This window comes from Chiloscyllium punctatum, chromosome 26, assembly GCF_047496795.1.
Source record: "Chiloscyllium punctatum isolate Juve2018m chromosome 26, sChiPun1.3, whole genome shotgun sequence".
Classification (NCBI taxonomy): domain Eukaryota; kingdom Metazoa; phylum Chordata; class Chondrichthyes; order Orectolobiformes; family Hemiscylliidae; genus Chiloscyllium; species Chiloscyllium punctatum.
In genome coordinates, this window is record NC_092764.1 from 3,539,113 (window position 1) to 3,557,799 (window position 18,687).

Genomic DNA, 18,687 nt, shown 5'->3' on the forward strand with positions numbered 1-18,687 from the left:
GCAAGTGATTAAATATAGGTCTTTCCCATCTAGAAAATAGAGGTGGGGCTGACAGTGGCCTGGGTTCAAAGGATGCAGCCAGCTGGAAGCAGAGCTATCTGTTTCCATTACTTCCTGAGAGAATCTGGTCACTAAACTGACCATGAAGTGGCTGAAAGTTTCTGGAGATTAGTGTTTACTGGGCTTCCTCTAGTGTAATCCTGTTAAATGCTCCAACTCCCCTTCCAAGTTGCAGATTGCTATCAGCTTCTGGACTAATGTCTCTTCTGCTCTGTGGCAGTTACTCAAACCTCTTGTGAACCCAGCAAATCAGAACTATCCAAGTCTAACTAATATGTGACAGAGGTGCTGCTATTGGACTGGGGTAGACAAGGTCAGAAGTCATATGTCACCAGGTTATAGTCCAAAAAGTTATTTGAAATTACAAGCTTGAGTAGCACTGAAAGCTTGATTTCAGATAAACCAGTTGGGCTATAACCTGGTATCATGTGACTTTGACCTTAAACAACATGACGAGTAGGGTCAGAATTATTGCCGGAGGCTGCAGCCTTCTCCTGGTTCCTCTGGAGTCTGGTTGCTACCGATTGTCATTCTGGTCTACAAGTCAAGAAATTCAGGCAAGCAGTTTTACACTTGATCTTTAATTTCTACACATTACATCTGTACAATGAGATTTTTAAAAATCACAACATAAATAATCCAATTACAAAACAATGGCTGGAAGACAGAGTTGCAGAAGTGTGTCTGTGTTGTACAAGGTATAATTGCTGTACCAGCAGGACAGAGTTTCAATAGAAATGGCATCCTGGTGAGCGGTACCAGTTTGTCATGGACAGCAGCAATAATCTTCATTTGGAAGAGCTACTTATTACCACCTCATTTCATAGGCAATAGCACTTCTGTTTAACCAGGTAGAAAGTGCCATTCCTAGGGGGATAGATCCTATCCTACAGGCTGACGTGGTCAGATCCGAGTTCCCCATCCCACAGTACAGGCAGAGTGGGACAGGAGGGGCAGAGCTCAGTGGAAAGAAAATCTGACATCTTGATTATGTTAAATATAGGACAAGCTCTGTACACAACAATGTACAAATACTTCCTGAAGTTAAACCCACATAGACCAGAGTAAAATATAGTTAAAGATATGTACCCAAAAATAAATCAGACTTTTAGATTTATATTCTAATTATTAAATTAAGGCACAATTTTCATTTGAGTATCAAACAGTAATATTTTAAATCTACCCTGTAGACAGTATTTATAAACTAACAAAGCATTGTATTGGCCATACAACCTCAGCAATCCAAAACACTGGAATCTCTAAATGGAATCAGCTGCTTGTTCATTCTTCAAAAGACTTGAATTTGATGATAGAGGGGATGTCAATTCATCTTGGCCCTTTGGAGCCCATTTCTGGGATTTGCACCAAGCAGGAGGTTAATTGACCAATGACCAGAACTTCTGTCTACTGAGGACAGTGCGTTAGCAAAGTGTCCTGCCCTCTCTTCCTCATTTCTCAATCCTATAATGTCAAGTGGAAGCTTCAATCAGACAGGGTGCAGCAGGATGTAAAGAGAAACACATACACATGCAAGAACTAGGACACCTCTGTTACATTGGATGGCAGAGATAAAGTTCATTCTGGGAAGTAATCAGTTGTTGAAATTTGTACGAGCGTTATACTTTTGGTCACTCAAATTCAGTGAGCTGCATAGCAAGAGTTGGGATTAAGGCAGTTGAACATCAAGCAGGAGACATACTGCATCTGCTAGGATGACACTTTGTGGGAGTTAAATGATGCTTGTCCAGACAATGATTCTTGAAGCCTTCATTTTCTGGCTTCTGGTGCAAGTGAGAGCAGAGGCTGGGTAGGATGTCTACATTGTGTTAGGGGTTAGAATCAAGAGTCCAGTCACTAGGCAGGGTCCCTCAGTACAGGCAGCTCCCATCTAACGTCTCTGTGTTGGAAACTTGCTGGGGACTATCATCTACTGCCGAGGGAAGGCTGACTGTACTTGCTGTCTTCTTTGTGTTCTTACCACCCCAGTTCAGGAATGACAGTTTCTTCACCACTTTCTTGCCTTTCCTGCTCTTTGCATCATCCAGAGTCAGGCACGTCAACGAATAGGTTTTGGGTAACCCTCCACTGTACGTCGCACACTTGGGCTGAGATCAGAAATGAACAAATTAGCAAAGTGTCCAAAAATTGCTAAAACCAGTCAAGATACTGTCTGTGCTTGAAAGACACTAACTATTTGCTAAACCATTTCCATTGGCTAAAACAAACCAGTTTTCTGCATAATTAGCAAGTGTCTAATGAAACAGTGGCAAGTCACAGGAGAATAAGTCAGAGTTACAAACTCAACTGGATTTAGAGGAAAACTGAACATTCCCTGCTTTCATATGGTCAGAGTCATACAGCACAGAAACATATCCAATAATCCAATTCATCCACACCGACCAGACATCCTAATCTGATGTAATCCTGTTTGCTAGCATTTGACCCATATCCCTCTTCCATCCAGATGTCTTTTAAATGTTATAATTGTACCAGCCTCCATCACCACCTCTGGTAGCTTATTCCATACATGCACCAACATGAAAATGTTCCCTCTCAGGTCCTGTTTAAATCTTTCCCAGAAGACATAGGAGCTGAAATTAGGCCATTCGGCCCATAGAGTCTGCTCCACCATTCATTCAATCATGGCTGATCAGTTTCCCAACCCATTCTCTTGCTTTCCCCCGCCATGACATTTGATCCCCTTGACAATCAAGAACCTATCTCCATCTAAAATATCCTCAATGACCTGGCCTTCCCCTAACCTTAAACCTATGGCCTCTAATTTTGGATTCCCTTACCCTAGGATTAGAGGACTCTTTCCCCTCGCTTTTTTGCCACAGTTTGTAATTCCTGTAGGTGAATATTTGTATTGATTAGCTACAGCAGAAAATACAGTGTCCCTCTAATGAATTGGATATTTTGACAGTAGAAGCTCCTTTGACTAACACAGAGGTGTTGTAGAAGTTGTTGGTCAAATAATTAAAGTTGACGAGAAAGAGCCGAGTAACCACCAGCAGAACACATCCTGGAGAGAGGACTGCACCAACTGAGCTCCCAATGGTCTGCTTGGAGATTTCGGAGACCACTCAAACCAATTCAAGGCAACTTCAATTCCAGGCCCCATCAGGCAATGTACACAGCAAGAATAAATGATGTTACATCTGAACAGAAATCAGTCACTTATAATAAACCCCTGTAAACAAAGTTTTAACATTTCCCTCCTTGGGCTAATATTTCCAATGTTGCTGCTCATTTTCTTTAGAGAAAGTGGGTTTGTTGGAATAAATAAATGGAAATACTTTGAATTTCAACAGCAATTATACTACAGGCAATGAAGCTGGTTGGAGGTTATAGGGAACACGAGCCTGGCCATAGGAGTTTATCGCCAGAGGAACAATTATTTTTCTCAACCTGTCCTACCTATATTAGCAATCATTGAGTTAACACCCAGACTGTTTTTGATGGAATCCTTGATCCCAAAGTTTTTATTGACAGGAGGCCAAGCAGGGCAGCTGAGGACATGTTCAACTGATCCCTGTACACTGTAACCACATCTCAAACTCATTTACATTACACTTGGGAAAACATTGGCACAGAATCAGGGTCAGGAGTTGAGCAGAGACTGAGATCACAAAAGGCAAGGCCAGTACCAACCCTATTTCCATTCCAGTCTTAACCAGCCACACGTTGCCACCCAGTCTTGTCAGCTGGCCTGGTCTGATTGCCTAGACAGGAGAACCAAATGTTCTCTCCCCAGTCAGCAAAACAGCACCACGGTAAGACTAAATGTACAGTGGAATAAAAACTGGAATTGGGAGGGGAGGGGAGAAGAGGAGGAACTCGCTGGCACTGGGCCACACTGTTGCACCACTGGCCACCTACATTCTTCTCCTCCAAATCTCTCTCTCTCTCTCTCACACACAGACACACGGGACCCAGCACCGTGCCCAAGAGGGGGGCCCAACACTGGCCACGCTGCACTGTGCCCGAGGGCTATTGCTCATGATCCATTGAGTTGCTGATCGATTGCCCCTTTAGCTTGTTTGCCCCTTCAGCTAATCTCACCAACAGACCAGCATTGCATCAACCACAGTAATACCCTTCCCTAACAGCACCAGGGTGATCCTACACCCCAAAGACAGATAATCCAGACAGGCAATAATGCCAGCATCCCATGGAGTAATTAATAAATACTCACTCAGTCATAGAGATGTACAGCACAGAAACAGACCCTTTGGTCCAACTCGTCCATGCCAAGCAGATATCCCAACCTAATCTAGTCCCACCTGCTAGCACCCGGCCCATATCCCTCCAAACCCTTCCTAGTCATATAACCAACCAAATGTCTCAAATGTTGCAATTGTACCAGCCTCCACCACTTCCTCTGGCAGGTCATTCCATACATGTACCACCCACTGCATGAAAAAGTTGCCCCTTAAGTCTTTTACATCTTTGCCCTCTCACCCTTAAACCTATGCCCTCCAGTTCTGGACTCCCCACCCCAGGGAAAAGACTTTGTCTATTTATCCTATCTATGCCCCTCAATTTTGTATACCTCTAGTACCTTCCCTGGATGTATTTTCAGGAATATCCTCCCTCAGTACAGCTGTAATGCTATCCCTTATCAAAAACACCACTTCCCCTCCTCTCGCCTCCCTTTCTATCCTTCCTGTAGCATTTGTATCCTGGAGCATTAAGCTGCCAGTCCTGCCCATCCCTGAGCCATATTTCTGTAATTGCTATAATATTCCATTCCCATGTTCCTAACCATGCCCTGAGTTCATCTGCCTTTCCTGTTAAGCCCCTTGCATTTAAATAGATGCAGTTTAATTTATCACTCCTATCTTGTTCTCTACCTTGTCCCTGCCTGCCCTGACTGTTTGACTCATTTCTGTTCTCAATTGTACCAGTCTCCGATCGATCTCTTTCCTCACTATCCCCCTGGATCCCACCCCCCCCACCTTACTAGTTTAAATCCTCCCAAGCAGTTCTAGCAAATCTCCCTGCCAGTACATTAGCCCCCTTCCGATTTAGGTGCAATCAGTCCTTCTTGTACAGGTCACTTCTACCCCAAAAGAGATTCCAATGATCCAGAAATGATCCTTCTCTCATATACCAGCTTCTCAGCCATGCATTTATCTGCTATATCCTCCTATTCCACCCTCACTAGCTCATAGCACCAGGAATAAATCAAGATATTACTACTAGAGAACCTTCTTTTTAAATTCCTGCCTAACTCTCTAATCTCCCTTCATAATCTCAACCTTCTCCCTTCCTATGCCGTTGGTTCCAGTGTGGACAATGACCTCTTGCTGGCCCCTCTCCCCCATGAGAACATTCTGCACCCTCTCAGAGACATCCTTGATCCTGGCACCAGGGAAGCAACACCATTCTGCTTTTTCACTGCTGGTCACAGAAACGTCTGTCTGTACCTTGGACTAGAGAATCCCCCTAACACAATTGATCTCTTGGAACCCGACGTACTCCTTGTTGCATTAGAGCCAGTCTCAATACCAGAAACTTGGCTGTTTATGCTTAGTTCCCCTGAGAATCCATTACCCCCTACATTTTCCAAAACAGCATACTTGTTTGAAATGGGGATAGCCACAGAAGACTCCTGCCTACCTCTCTTACCTTTCTTGGAGTTAACCCATTTATATGACTATCTGCAACTTTTCCCCCTTCCTATAACTGCCATCCATCACATTGTTGCTTTGCAAATTCCTCATTGCTTCTAACTGTCTCTCCAACCAATCCATTCGATCTGATAGGATTCTCAATCAACAGCATTTACTGCAGATATAATCCGCAGTAACACAAACTATCCTTAAACTCCCACATCTGACAAGCGCATATCACTCTAAAGGCTATTTTTGCTCCTTCACAGTCTACAGACCCAAAAACTAAGTCTTATTCCTATACAAAAAACTGCCCTAGGTTAAAGTAATAGTTATAACTTATATTTTAAGTTTAATCAAGAGACATGTGTCCAAAAAACCAATCAAGAACGAACCCACTCTACTCACTACTGCAGACCTTCTGTAGGCCACACTTAAAACTATGCACTTATCCATTTCTGTGCTGTGAACTTCACCCAAACAGGTTCCTCCAAGATAATTTGTGAATTTCACTTTGTTAATTTTCCCAAACGCACGCCAATGTCCAGTGATACATGAATTCAAACAGCAAAGGCAGCAACAGTGCAGTTCACTGGTGTCAGTTTCTTTCTCTCTCTCCTGCACTGACCTCCCCATATGCTTCCTTTGTCTGTACTTTTTAAAACTGCTGTTTTGACTTTTTTTCCTCAAGTTCCAAAACAATGCAACAGCATGTGAAACAGTAATTGCTGCTCCTGGAATTCAAGGAAATCACCTCCAGCACCTAAAATACCTCAGGAAAGGAGCAGCTGTTCAGCCAGAGGTTTTTCCCATACTCCAACTATTCCATTTTCATTGTTGGAGTTGGGGGTCTGCATGGTTCACAAAGAGGAAAAAGGGGTGAAAAGGAACTCGGCTCATTTGAGGTGCCCAAGAGGTGATTTCAAAGTGAAGAGGATTATCGATGAGATATTGATCCAAGCCTGTAGTTCAATCATGTCTCACTTCCCTTCTCCTCAATCTAGGAAACAGTGACACTACACTCACTAACCAGCTTGTTAGTTACACTGCACAAGCGTACCAGAGAGAATCAGCCTCAAAGAGAACATGGCCAAGTCAGAGAAGAGTAATGAGGAGTGAGGACCAAGTCAGGATTTCCTTAAACAGAAAACTTTACTGAGGTAAAACCAGCCAGCGAGGGGCATGGGACCTGCTCTGCCTAACAGATATTGAACAAAACAAACTAGCACTGCCAGTGTGTAACAACAGCATTAGATTTGCTCATCCCTGTACTACACTGTCCCAGCAGAATCTGTGAATGTCCCACAGTCACTCACCAGCTGCACAGTCTCCAGGCCTTGAGGGCTGATGACCTGAATGTCTAATCCATTTTCAGGCATTTCCTTCAGCATTTGAATCACTTCACTCACCGAGCTCCATTTACAGTCCTTCCCTGCAACAGACACAATGATATCTCCATCCTTCAGGCCTGACCGCTTAAAAACAGAAAGAGAGAGAGAGAGTCAGAACTCCTTCACAAAATACTAACTGATCCATTAAGCTGCTCACACTGGGGGGATTCAAGCTGGCGATCCAGTAGGTCTGCCCTGCTGAGCTCTGCACCAGAACCCTCCCTCTGGTGCACTCACCCTCCCTCTATTACCCACTGTGGTAGAAATGGTTAGTTTTTGATCCCCAGAATTGCTGGGTGTTAGTTTAAAATAGTAATGAGAAAATTGACTAAAGAGAAGGGACTGCGAGGATTGCAACAAGCAGGGCAGTCCCCTGCAGTACAGGACACATCCACGGCCGCAGCGTCAGCCCCTGTGAACACTCCGAGAGAAGATCGATTCAGCGATGGAGGAAACACTGACCAGGCTGGAACTGATCTCAGTCATGCTGCAGAAGCATGAGCAGGAGATCTAGCTCTCGGGCAGCGCATCATGGAGGTGGAGCAATGAACTGCAGCAGAATGCTCAGTGGGCGGGTCCATGCCCTGGAATAGCAAGTACAGGCCTTGGGAGTGCAGGTTGGTGACCTCGAAAATAGAGGCTGTCGGAAGAACATCTATCTGGAGGGTCTCCCTGAACAGGAGGAAGGTGGCCAAGCTCATCAGTTTCTTGGAGCAATGGCTCCCGCAGTTTCTGAAGCTGGCAGTTGAGGTAGGCCACGTGCAGATTGAATGGGCACATTGGGCGCACGCCTGGTCCGGACCAGAGGGCGCACGCCTGGTCCGGACCAGAGGGCGCACGCCTGGTCCGGACCAGAGGGCGCACGCCTGGTCCGGACCAGAGGGCGCACGCCTGGTCCGGACCAGAGGGCGCACGCCTGGTCCGGACCAGAGGGCGCACGCCTGGTCCGGACCAGAGGGCGCACGCCTGGTCCGGACCAGAGGGCGCACGCCTGGTCCGGACCAGAGGGCGCACGCCTGGTCCGGACCAGAGGGCGCACGCCTGGTCCGGACCAGAGGGCGCACGCCTGGTCCGGACCAGAGGGCGCACGCCTGGTCCGGACCAGAGGGCGCACGCCTGGTCCGGACCAGAGGGCGCACGCCTGGTCCGGACCAGAGGGCGCACGCCTGGTCCGGACCAGAGGGCGCACGCCTGGTCCGGACCAGAGGGCGCACGCCTGGTCCGGACCAGAGGGCGCACGCCTGGTCCGGACCAGAGGGCGCACGCCTGGTCCGGACCAGAGGGCGCACGCCTGGTCCGGACCAGAGGGCGCACGCCTGGTCCGGACCAGAGGGCGCACGCCTGGTCCGGACCAGAGGGCGCACGCCTGGTCCGGACCAGAGGGCGCACGCCTGGTCCGGACCAGAGGGCGCACGCCTGGTCCGGACCAGAGGGCGCGGGTCCTAGTGTGACTCAAGCATTACAGGGATAATGAAATGAAGCTGGAAGCCTCGAGAGCACTACAGAAGGATCCACAGGCTCTGATATACAAAGGATCACAAATTATGCTTTTCCAAGACTTTTCTGCAGTCGTGGTTCGCAAGAGGAAGGCCTTTGATGAGATAAAAAGGCACTTGAAGGACTTGAATGTCCAGTATTCCAAAAGATATCCGGCAATATTACATTTCAGCCACAGAGGTTCTGTGTTTAATTTTGACTCACCAGGAAAGGCAAAGGACCTCCTGGCTGCCTTAAACTAGACTGGCTGGCTCAAATAACATGGACAATAATGTTTACTTTGATTTTCTCTGTAGTTTGCCTGGTTTTCCTGGTTGTCGGGTTCTTTTCTATGTTGGGGAGTCCTAATTGTTCTTTTTCCCACTGGGTTTTTTTTGTATCACGAGTACCTAGGGTTGAAGTATGGATAAGATGGGGTTGAGTGCCCACTTTTTATTTTGTTTTAAGATAGGTGTAACTTTTTCTTGCTTTGTGTTGTCTGGGGCTTCAGCTAGAAGAATCTATGGAGGGTTTAGTGGGTAGTGTGAGCGCCCCTTGTGGGCAAAGGGGAAAGTCTCCTTTCATTTGTGATATATGTTGGTCTGTTGTAGAAGTAGCTGTTAGAAGTTTTGATTTGATGGGGGGTGGTCACAGGCTGTTTCAGACAGCTATGGCTACCCATTCGTTTAAATGGTGCACCTGGAATATTAAAGGGAAGTCATTCACCAATTAAAGGAAAAATGATTCTTTCAAGCCTCAGAAAAGAAACGGTCAATGTAGCCTTGCTGCAAGAAACACATTTAACTAATAAGGAGCACTTGAAGTTACAGCAGGGAGGGGTCAGACAGGTGTTTTTTCTCATCCTTTAATTCAATCTCCAATTTCAACTGTTAGACCAAATTAAGAATGAATATGGGTGGTTTATGATTCTTAAACCTTTAATACATGGAAGAGAGTATGGGATCTTGAATGTATATTGCCCCTGTCACATCCCCTCATTTTTAACAGATGTGCTTTCCAGGTTGATGGCCCATGGGGCACGTCGTACAATTATAGGGGGAGACTTTAAGCAACTTAGCCATCTGGAACCAAACTGCAGCAAATTATAGCCCTCAGGGCTACTTTGAATGCTGTGCTCACCCAAACAGCAAGGAGGGAAATCTCCTTTGCGAAACAGAGGTTATTCAAGCATGGTGATAAACCAGGTAGATATCTAGCGTACCTGGCCAAAAAGAAGAATGCCCTCCCAATGTCTCACATTCAGCAGAGAGTGCTAGTACACTTGCGATGCCAGAAATATGTAATGCAGCATTTAGGAAGTCCTACTCTGACCAGTACAGCTCAGAGGACTGAGGACAAATTGGCAAAGATGGAGCCATTTAAGACCCTGGACCTTCAGGGTGTAACTTCAGAGCAGGTGTTTCTTTTGAATGCCCCTCTGACAATCCAAGACATAAGACAGTGATAAAGCACCCAGCTCAGATGGACTCCAAAGTGAGTTTTTCCAAGGACTTTATAGACACACTGGCCGGGCCTCTGTTGGATACGTACAACTACTCACACACAGTCAAGACTATCTCCCAATCTCTGAGAGAAGCAAATATTTCTCTTATTCTCAAGAAAGGGAAAGCACGAGAGGATTGCACTTTGTATAGGCCCATATCGCTACTGAACATGGATTTTAAAATTCTGTCAAAAATGCTGCCATCGAGGTTGGACAGGATTTTACCCTTTGTCGTAAATGAAAGCCAGACAGGTTTTATTCAGGGTCGCAGGTCTACTAATAATATTAGAAGAGTATTAAACATGGTTCAGGCATGCCAGCAAGGGTCGATTCCGGGCTTGGTAGTCTCCCTGGATACAGGGAAAGCATTTGACTGGGTGGAGTGACCGTACCTCTTATGTACTGGAGGGGTTTGGTCTTGGAGGGGTTTTTGCCAGGTGGGTGGCAGTGTTATATAGTGACCCAAAAGCAGCGGTTCTCACTAATGGTACAAGATCAGACAATTTTAGTATCGGCAGAGGCAGCAGACAAGGGTGCCTTCTCACTGCTATTATTTACATTGGTGATTGAGCCAATGGCAGAGGCCATCTGGAGGGGCCCTGATATAATTGCCCCGAGGTAGGATCAGTTAGGCATAAAGATCACCCTCTATGCAGATGATGTTCTTTTTAACTGATCCAATGATTTCTGTGCCCTGTTTAATAAAAGTGATTAATCCATTTTGTTAATTTATTAAAATAAATTAATAAAAATAATTAATTTTATGAAGTCAGAGGCCATGCCTGTGGGGAGCCTTCCTAGAATATCTGGTCTTGGGGGTGGAATCAGATTGCCTTTCAGGTGATCACAGGGAGGTTTCTTATATTTAGACATTTTTATCACCCGGCCTTCGATCAATTACATAAAACTAACTTTGTGCAGTTGCTAGAGAAGATAACACAGGAACTTCAGCACTGGGAGGATCTTCCAATATCTTGGTTGGGTAGAATAGCTCTGGTTAAAATGGATGTTCTTCCTAGTTTATCCAATGTGAATGCTCCATTTACTGCTAAGGCAAGCAGTACGGAGGCTTTACAGTTAGCTCAGATCTTTCATCTGGCACCACAGGCAGCCTCTTAAGCTGGCCAAATAGCAGCTTTCACAGGGCATGGGAGGTTTGGATGTCCTCGATTTTAAGAAATATCAATTGAGTTCCCTATTTTCTTAGATGGCTGACTGTGCCTGCCAGGACCTGTGATCAATCTGGTAAAAACAATGACTGCAGATGCTGGAAACCAGATTCTGGATTAGTGGTGCTGGAAGAGCACAACAGTTCAGGCAGCATCCAAGTAGCTTCGAAATCGATGTTTCGGGCAAAAGCCCTTAATCAGGAATAAAGGCAGTGAGCCTGAAGCATGGAGAGATAAGCTAGAAGAGGGTGGGGGTGGGGAGAAAGTAGCATAGAGTTCAATGGGTGAGTGGGGGAGGGGATGAAGGTGATAGGTCAAGGAGGAGAGGGTGGAGTGGATAAGTGGAAAAGAAGATAGGCAGGTAGGACAAGTCCGGACAAGTCATGGGGACAGTTACTGAGCTGGAAGTTTAGAACTAGGGTGAGGTGGGGGAAGGGGAAGTTGAGGAAGCTGTTGAAGTCCACATTGATGCCCTGGGTTGAAGTGTTCCGAGGCGGAAGATGAGGCGTTCTTCCTCCAGGCGTCTGGTGGTGAGGGAGCGGCGGTGAAGGAGGCCCAGGACCTCCTTGTCCTCGGCAGAGTGGGAAGGGGAGTTGAAATGTTGGGCCACGGGGCGGTTCGGTTGATTGGTGCGGGTGTCCCGGAGATGCTCCCTAAAGCGCTCTGCTAGGAGGCACCCAGTCTCCCCAATGTAGAGGAGACCGCATCGGGAGCAACGGATACAATAAATGATATTAGTGGATGTGCAGGTAAAACTTTGACGGATGTGGAAGGCTCCTTTAGGGCCTTGGATAGAGGTGAGGGAGGAGGTGTGGGCACAGGTTTTACAGTTCCTGCAGTGGCAGGGGAAAGTACCAGGATGGGAGGGTGGGTTGTTTGGGGGCGTGGACCTGACCCGTGATCAATCTGGCTGGACATAGAAGCCTCTCAGGCAAAATGCCCCCTCAATTTGTTGTTTATGGACAAGGTGAGGATGGTTATGGACCATTGCAGAAATCCAATTGTCCTTAACACTATTAAAGCATGGAGAATGATGCAACAAGGTGAGGGCAATTTACAAAAAAAAGCTTCCCCTTTCACTCCCATAGTAGGAATGTTCGGGTTCTGGCTGGGATTGATGGATTCTGGCTTTAAGCTCTGGTAGTCGAGAGGAGCCTCCTGTTTGGGAGATTTATTTGACGGGAGGTCATAATGTCTTTCGAGCAGCTGAGCCAGAAATACAAGCTACCTAGGAGGGATCTCTTTCATTACTTTCAGGTTAGGGACTTTATACAGAAGATGACGACATTGATGGTTAGTCCCTATAAGTTGGATATGGAAAGGAGTGTGCTTCAGTCCACAGGCGCTCTCTCAGTCAGCACCTGCTATCACTTGTTAGGAGGCAATGCCCAGAAGGACAGAGAGACTGTGCAGAATCTGGACTCAAGAACTGGGGGTGGAGATCTCGTCAGAAACATGGAAGGATATTTGGGAGAATGTAAGGAAGATTTTGAATTGTAAAAGGATGCAGGCTATGCAACTGAAGGTACTCCGCAGGACTCATTTGGCACCGTAGTGGCTTGCGAAATTTAAGAAAGGACTGTCCCCACTGTGCCCCAAATATAAAAAGATGTTGGTACCACTACTTATGGCTTGTGGTTATGCCATGAGCTTCTTAGGTATTGGGGTGCCATAGCAGGTGTTTTGGAAGAGGTCTTAGGAACTGAGGTCAAGGTAGATCCAGTGTCCCTTCTCTTGGGTTTTCTTTGGACGTGCATGGGAAGAAACTCTAATATTCTTTCATTCTGTGCGAGGAAGAACATTCCAATTTCAGGAAAATTCCCTGGGACTCTCAGGGTGCGTAGGTTAGTTATAGAGCTGAAGTTATAGTTATATGGACTTCCTCACGAGTATGGTGCACCAGAAAACGGAACTGTTTTATAGGACCTGGCGGCCCTTTCTGAATTATATACATACAGACTTGTCAGCTATATTGACCAGAGCCTTTGTGTAGTCATGAGGGTTATGTCTGGCAGGCCAGGGGCCCTTGGGGGGAAGAATACTGAACAAATACAGGTTTGCCTACTGATACTCCCGGTGGTGGGAAGCTTTAGTGGGATTGCGCTGAGTGTGGTAACTTAACTGAATGTAATTTAATTTACCTTGGTTTAATTTAGTTTTGTTTTAGTTATTTATTGAATTGTAATTTTCATAGGACCCCCCCTCCCCACCCCCAAAGTGGTTTGTGGAGCAGAGTAGTAGTTTGTTTACTGTTATTGTCATAAGATGGTTATACGGTTTTGTAATTTTGTCAAAAAAATTAAAATCTTGTTTTCTCAATAAAAATACTTAAAAAAAAAGCTGCTCACACCTTTCTCAGGCAAGGAGGAGGGGGGTTGGGGAAGCACAAAGGAGGGAGTCAGAATATCAACCTGTGAAATCTGTGCCAGGCTGTCTCTGCCCACTGACTGGATTCTTGGGTATTCTCAAATTCCTGCATCTTACACTTGTGGACATTCTTGCTGAAGTGTAATTAGAGTGAGAGCAAGCCTCAGTCTCGATAAGGGGAAGTAAGCTCAGTATCCCCAGTTCTGGCTTCCTGCTGTGATCAGGTCACTGATTCGGTGCCATATGCTCATTGTCCCTGGACAGAATGTGGAGCTGAGCTGTCTAACAGCTCAGCACAGACCCTGAGGGTTGGCAAATACTCCATCTGGTACGGTTAAAGATGAGAGATGGGATTGAGAAACAAACAGCTGGGTTTTACTCACACAGCAGCGTTATTTTAGCAGAGAAAGGGGAGGCTTTACTCACAGCAGCGTCACTGGTCGGATCCAAGCTTGTAACCTGTACAGCTGACTCCCCTTGCAGGGTGAATCCATGATCTCTGTCTCCAGCTGTCAACTGGATTTTACGAGGCGCTGTCCACTTCTGTTTTGCTGAGAACACACCAATCGGCCCCTGAGACGTAAATCAGCCACAGATTAACACCACGCCCAACAAACTGACTGAATACGCTACTTGAATTGGTAATAGGATTACACGGCTAACCAGGTGATTCGCTGTGCCAGTGGCACTCTATAGGATGTTTGGCTTCAGGTAGGGTATTGGACCCAGGGGAGCTAAGAGGCTGTTCATCCAGGAGCGCTGGTTATGGTCTAAAACTGAAAGAACTATGGGTGCTATAAAAGAGAAAAACAAATTGCTGGAAAAGCTCAGCAGGTCTGGCAGCATCTGTGGAGTGACATCAGAGTTAACATTTTGGGTCAAGTGACCCTTCCTCAGAACTCCAGGCAGAGTGATTTCTGAACAAGAATCACTCAACCCAAAACATTAACTGTGATTTCTTTCCATAGATACTGCCAGACCTGATCAGTTTTTCCAGTAATTTGGTTTTTGTGCTGGTTATTGTTATGGGACACATGATCTTGACAGCTTGGCTAAAGACCTGGCACATGGAATTCAGTCCCAACCTGGCAGATGATGACATGTGGATTCAGTATAAACTTTGAATTAAAAACTGGTGTAATGGTGATGAAACCGCTATTGAACATCTTAATAACTAATCTGGTTCACTAATGCCAGTTAGGGTATTTTCCTTTCCTCATCCTCCTGGTCTGTCCTGCACAACTCCAGACTCTCAATACTGCAGTCAATTCTTAACTGTCCTCTGAAATGATCTGGGAAGCCATTTAGTTACTTCAAACTGCTACAAAGTCACATAAAACCATGAACCTTGTCAAAGCCTAGATGGGTGCAGCTCCAACAACTTTGAAGAAGCTCATCATCCAAGACAAAGTCCAAAGAAGTCTAAGGACAGGACTAACGTTGAGTAATTGGAGAGGAATTGGTTTAATCATCAGCAGACTCCCTGAATCAGAACATGCAGCTGCCCCCTTACCTCCCTCCAGAACCCTTAAACCTCTACCCAGTGTGACAAGCCCTGCACCCCATTGAATTGTCTGATGTTCCTGATCGGCAACAACCTGCTCTTTGAAATGTTGGTCTTGTTTATTTTGACAAACTGAAGGGTAGCCGTTGAAGAGTGGAAGGCAGGTCACTATTTGGGAGCTCAGTCAATAGCAGCCTGTGTGGGACACTAAACACAGGTAGAGATGCAATCAGCAAATGGCAGAGAGCGCATTGAAAACACACGTGGATGGAAGTACGGCATCACAACCAGCACTGAACTGTCAGGCCAAATGGCTGTTTCAGTATTTTTCACATAATACTGATTTCCCACTAAGTTATGGCTTCGTCTTGGCTCTGCTGGGCTGCAGTGTGCTCATGGAGAGGGTGTTAGACAGGAATCCTGGGTTCTGTCCAATAGTTATCACTGGATTGGTTGCTACATGTGGGGCTAAAACTGAGCTTAGCCTGTAAGCCTCACCCCCTCTCCAGTCAGTCATCTTTACCAATCATTATGGAAGCAAAGGATAGCCATCATGGAGGATGGGTCACATCTCCTCACACTGAGGAATGTTCTCAGCATTGGATATGGTGGAGCGCAGTTTGGGAGTTACACACGCATGTATGCTTCCAGTCTTTGATTCCCCCTGCACCCATCTGAACCCAATTTCCTCACCCAAAACACACCCTGGTCCCTGCCCCTCAGACCTCTGATCCCAGTTCTCCCTCCCCCGCCACCCCAATCCCTGCTCCCAGATAGATAATTACCCCGCAAAGATCCCTGATTGCTCTCTTGCCCTCTATCTCTATTTTCCCCACCCACCCCACCTCCCCACCCAGATTCCTGCTCCACATCTCTTCCCAACCCCTGCTCCAATCCTCTTTTCAGCCATCTTCTCTTTCTTCTGTCCCGACCCTGGCTCCCCAGTCTCCCCTTGAATCCCAGTCACTTCCCCTTTCCCCATGTCTCCCTCCTCCAGCCTTGAATACATACCAGCTTGTGGAAAAAATCCCCCACTTTCACCTTGGAGAACTGAGGCTGCACTATTTCAATCTTTCGATCACTTTTGGCTGCAGCAAGGAAACAAAACCACACAATCATCAGAGATGGCAGAGCAATGATTGAGTAATGAATTAGCAAGAGAGACTCACAGGGAGATGACAGAACCTTACCGATTATATTGGGGGCATTCAGCATGTCAAAGTCATCCTCCTGTTCATGTTCAGAATACTTGGTGAGTGAGCGTTTGTGAGATACTCTCAAGATCTCCTGTAGGATCTCTATCTTCTTTAGGGATTTGCAGAGATTTTGAACTCTCATAGCTTCCTCATGGCCTATTATGGCCTTCCTTAAGTGTGCTTTCCCTGTAAACACAGAACATCTGTGAGGAAGACCTCAATGCAGACACAAAGGAAAATCTCCCAGCCCACCTTGACTGAAACCGGATTTTTGTCAACCCACTAGTCCATTCATCAGAATACTCAAGATTTTAAAACTCTCCTTTTTAAGGGAAATATCAGAGCTGTAGCAGACAGTCTAGGATTTAGTGACACTTCAGAACAAATACATTCCTAAGAATCTAGATACTCAGATGTCCAAGACACCTTTAGAATATTGTATTCAATTCTGGTCTCCCTGTGACAGGAAGGATGTTGTGAAACTTGAAAGGATTTACAAGGATGTTGCCAGGGTTGGAGGATTTGAGGGAGGATTATAGGGAGAGGCTGAACAGGCTGGGGCTGTTTTCCCTGGAGCGTCAGAGGCTGTGGAGTGACCTTATAGGAGGCTTATAAAATCATGAGGGCATAGATAAGGTAAATAGATAGGCTTTTCCCTGGGCTGGGGAAGTCCAGATAAGAGAGGGCACAGATTTAAAAAGGGACTCAAGAGGCAACTTTACCATGCAGAGGGTGGTTCATGTATGGAATGAGGAAGTGGTGGAGGCAGGTACAGCTACAGCATTTAATAGGCATTTGGATGGTATATGAATAGAAAGGGCTTAGAGGGATATGGGCCAAGTGCTGGCAAATGGGACTAGATTAATTTAGGATATCTGGTTGGCATGGAGGAGTTGGACCGAAGGGTCCAGAACATTAAAGCACAGTACAGACCCTTCAGCTGGCAATGTTGTTCCACTCTGTGAAACCAATCCGGAGCCCATCTAATCTGCACTATTCCATTCTCGTCCATATGCCTACCCAATGACCACTTAAACGCCTGTAAATCTGGCGGGTCTACAACTGTTACAGGCAGTGTGTTCCACGCCCCTGCTACTCCGAGTAAAGAAACTACCTCTGACATCTGTCCTGTATCTATCACCCCTCAGTTTGAAGCTATATTTCATGTTAGCCATCACCATCCAAGGAAAAAGGCTCTCCCTGTCCACCCGATTTAACCCTTTAAATTATCTTATATGTCTCAATTAAATCACTTCTCAACCTCCTTCTCTAACAAAGACAGCCTCAAGTCCCTCAACCTTTCCTCGATACCAGGCAACATCCTAAATAAATCTCCTTTGAACCCTTTCCAAAGCTTCCACATCCTTCCTATAATAGTGACCAGAACTGCATGCGATACTCCCAAGTGCAGCCGCACTAGAATTTTGTACAGCTGCAGTAGGACCTCATGGTTCCAAAACTTGATCCCACTACTAATAAAAGCTAACACACCGTACGCCTTCGTAACAGCCCTATCAACCTGGGTGGCAACTTTAAAGGATCTATGTACCTGGACACAGAGATCCCTCTGCTCATCTAGACTACCAAGAACCTTACCATTTGCCCAGAACTCTGCATTCCTGTTACTCCTTCCAAAGTGATTCACCTCTCACTTTTCTGCATTAAACTCCATTTGCTACCTCTCGGCCCAGCTCTGCAGCTTACCTACGTCCTTCTATAACCTACAACATCCTTTGGCACTATCCACAACTCTACTGACCATTCTCGTCCACAAACCCATCCTTCTACCACCCTCTGTCTTCTTTCAGCTAGCCAATTTCTGATCCAAACCACTAAATGCCCCCCAATCCCATGCCTCTGTATTTGGTGCAGAAGCCGACCTTGCAAAACCTTATCAAACGCCTTACTGAAATCTATATACACCTCAATGGCTTTACCCTCATCCCCCTGTTTGATCACCTTCTCAAAGACCTTTTCAGTAAGATGTGGGAGGCAACGACGTACCCTTCACCAAACCATGCTGACTATCCCTAATCAACTTATTCCTTTCAAGATTATTATAAATGCTATTTGTTTTAACCTTCTCCAACTCTTTACCCACAACTGAAGTAAGGCAGGAGAGTCCACAGCAATGAGGATGTCACCTAGAAAGGGAATGAAACGACTGCAAACCAACTTAGTCTTGGTCCTTGGATGCCATTGGTTTTAACTTTTCTGACCAATCTGTTGTGTGGCATTTTATCAAAAGCCTCAAGAAACCATGTTACCCGTATCACTTGCACAGCACTACTCTCCAAAACGTTCCTTCCCTTCACCAATCACTGCTGCCCTTGTTGGTCTAAATGACCGTGTCTCTGAAATTTTCCCAGCTCGCACATTAGGTGGACTAGATTACAATTACT

General features: G+C 46.0%; 2 protein-coding genes across 3 annotated transcripts in view; one reads left to right on the top strand and one right to left on the bottom strand.

Moving 5' to 3' along the window:
* kiaa0513 (KIAA0513 ortholog) overlaps window positions 1-18,687 on the top strand; it is a 173,303-nt gene that overhangs the window by 124,293 nt on the left and 30,323 nt on the right. Inside the window, exon 6 of one of the 2 annotated variants that reach the window (XR_011964225.1) lies at window positions 6,683-7,001. The exons of the other annotated variant lie outside the window; for it this stretch is intronic. The gene's annotated coding sequence lies outside the window, so the exon portion shown is untranslated. Of the gene's footprint in view, window positions 1-6,682; window positions 7,002-18,687 lie in introns of those variants that run through there. 2 annotated transcript variants of the gene reach the window in all.
* The window catches only part of rhpn2 (rhophilin, Rho GTPase binding protein 2), a 62,561-nt gene continuing 44,499 nt past the window's right edge, over window positions 626-18,687 (bottom strand). The window contains exons 11-15 of the mRNA XM_072595775.1: window positions 16,280-16,471; window positions 16,101-16,177; window positions 14,012-14,158; window positions 6,995-7,153; window positions 626-2,165 (exon numbers count right to left, since the gene is read on the bottom strand). Of these exons, the coding sequence (XP_072451876.1) occupies window positions 1,929-2,165; window positions 6,995-7,153; window positions 14,012-14,158; window positions 16,101-16,177; window positions 16,280-16,471 (812 nt within the window). The 3' untranslated portion in view covers window positions 626-1,928. The remainder of the gene's footprint in view (window positions 2,166-6,994; window positions 7,154-14,011; window positions 14,159-16,100; window positions 16,178-16,279; window positions 16,472-18,687) is intronic.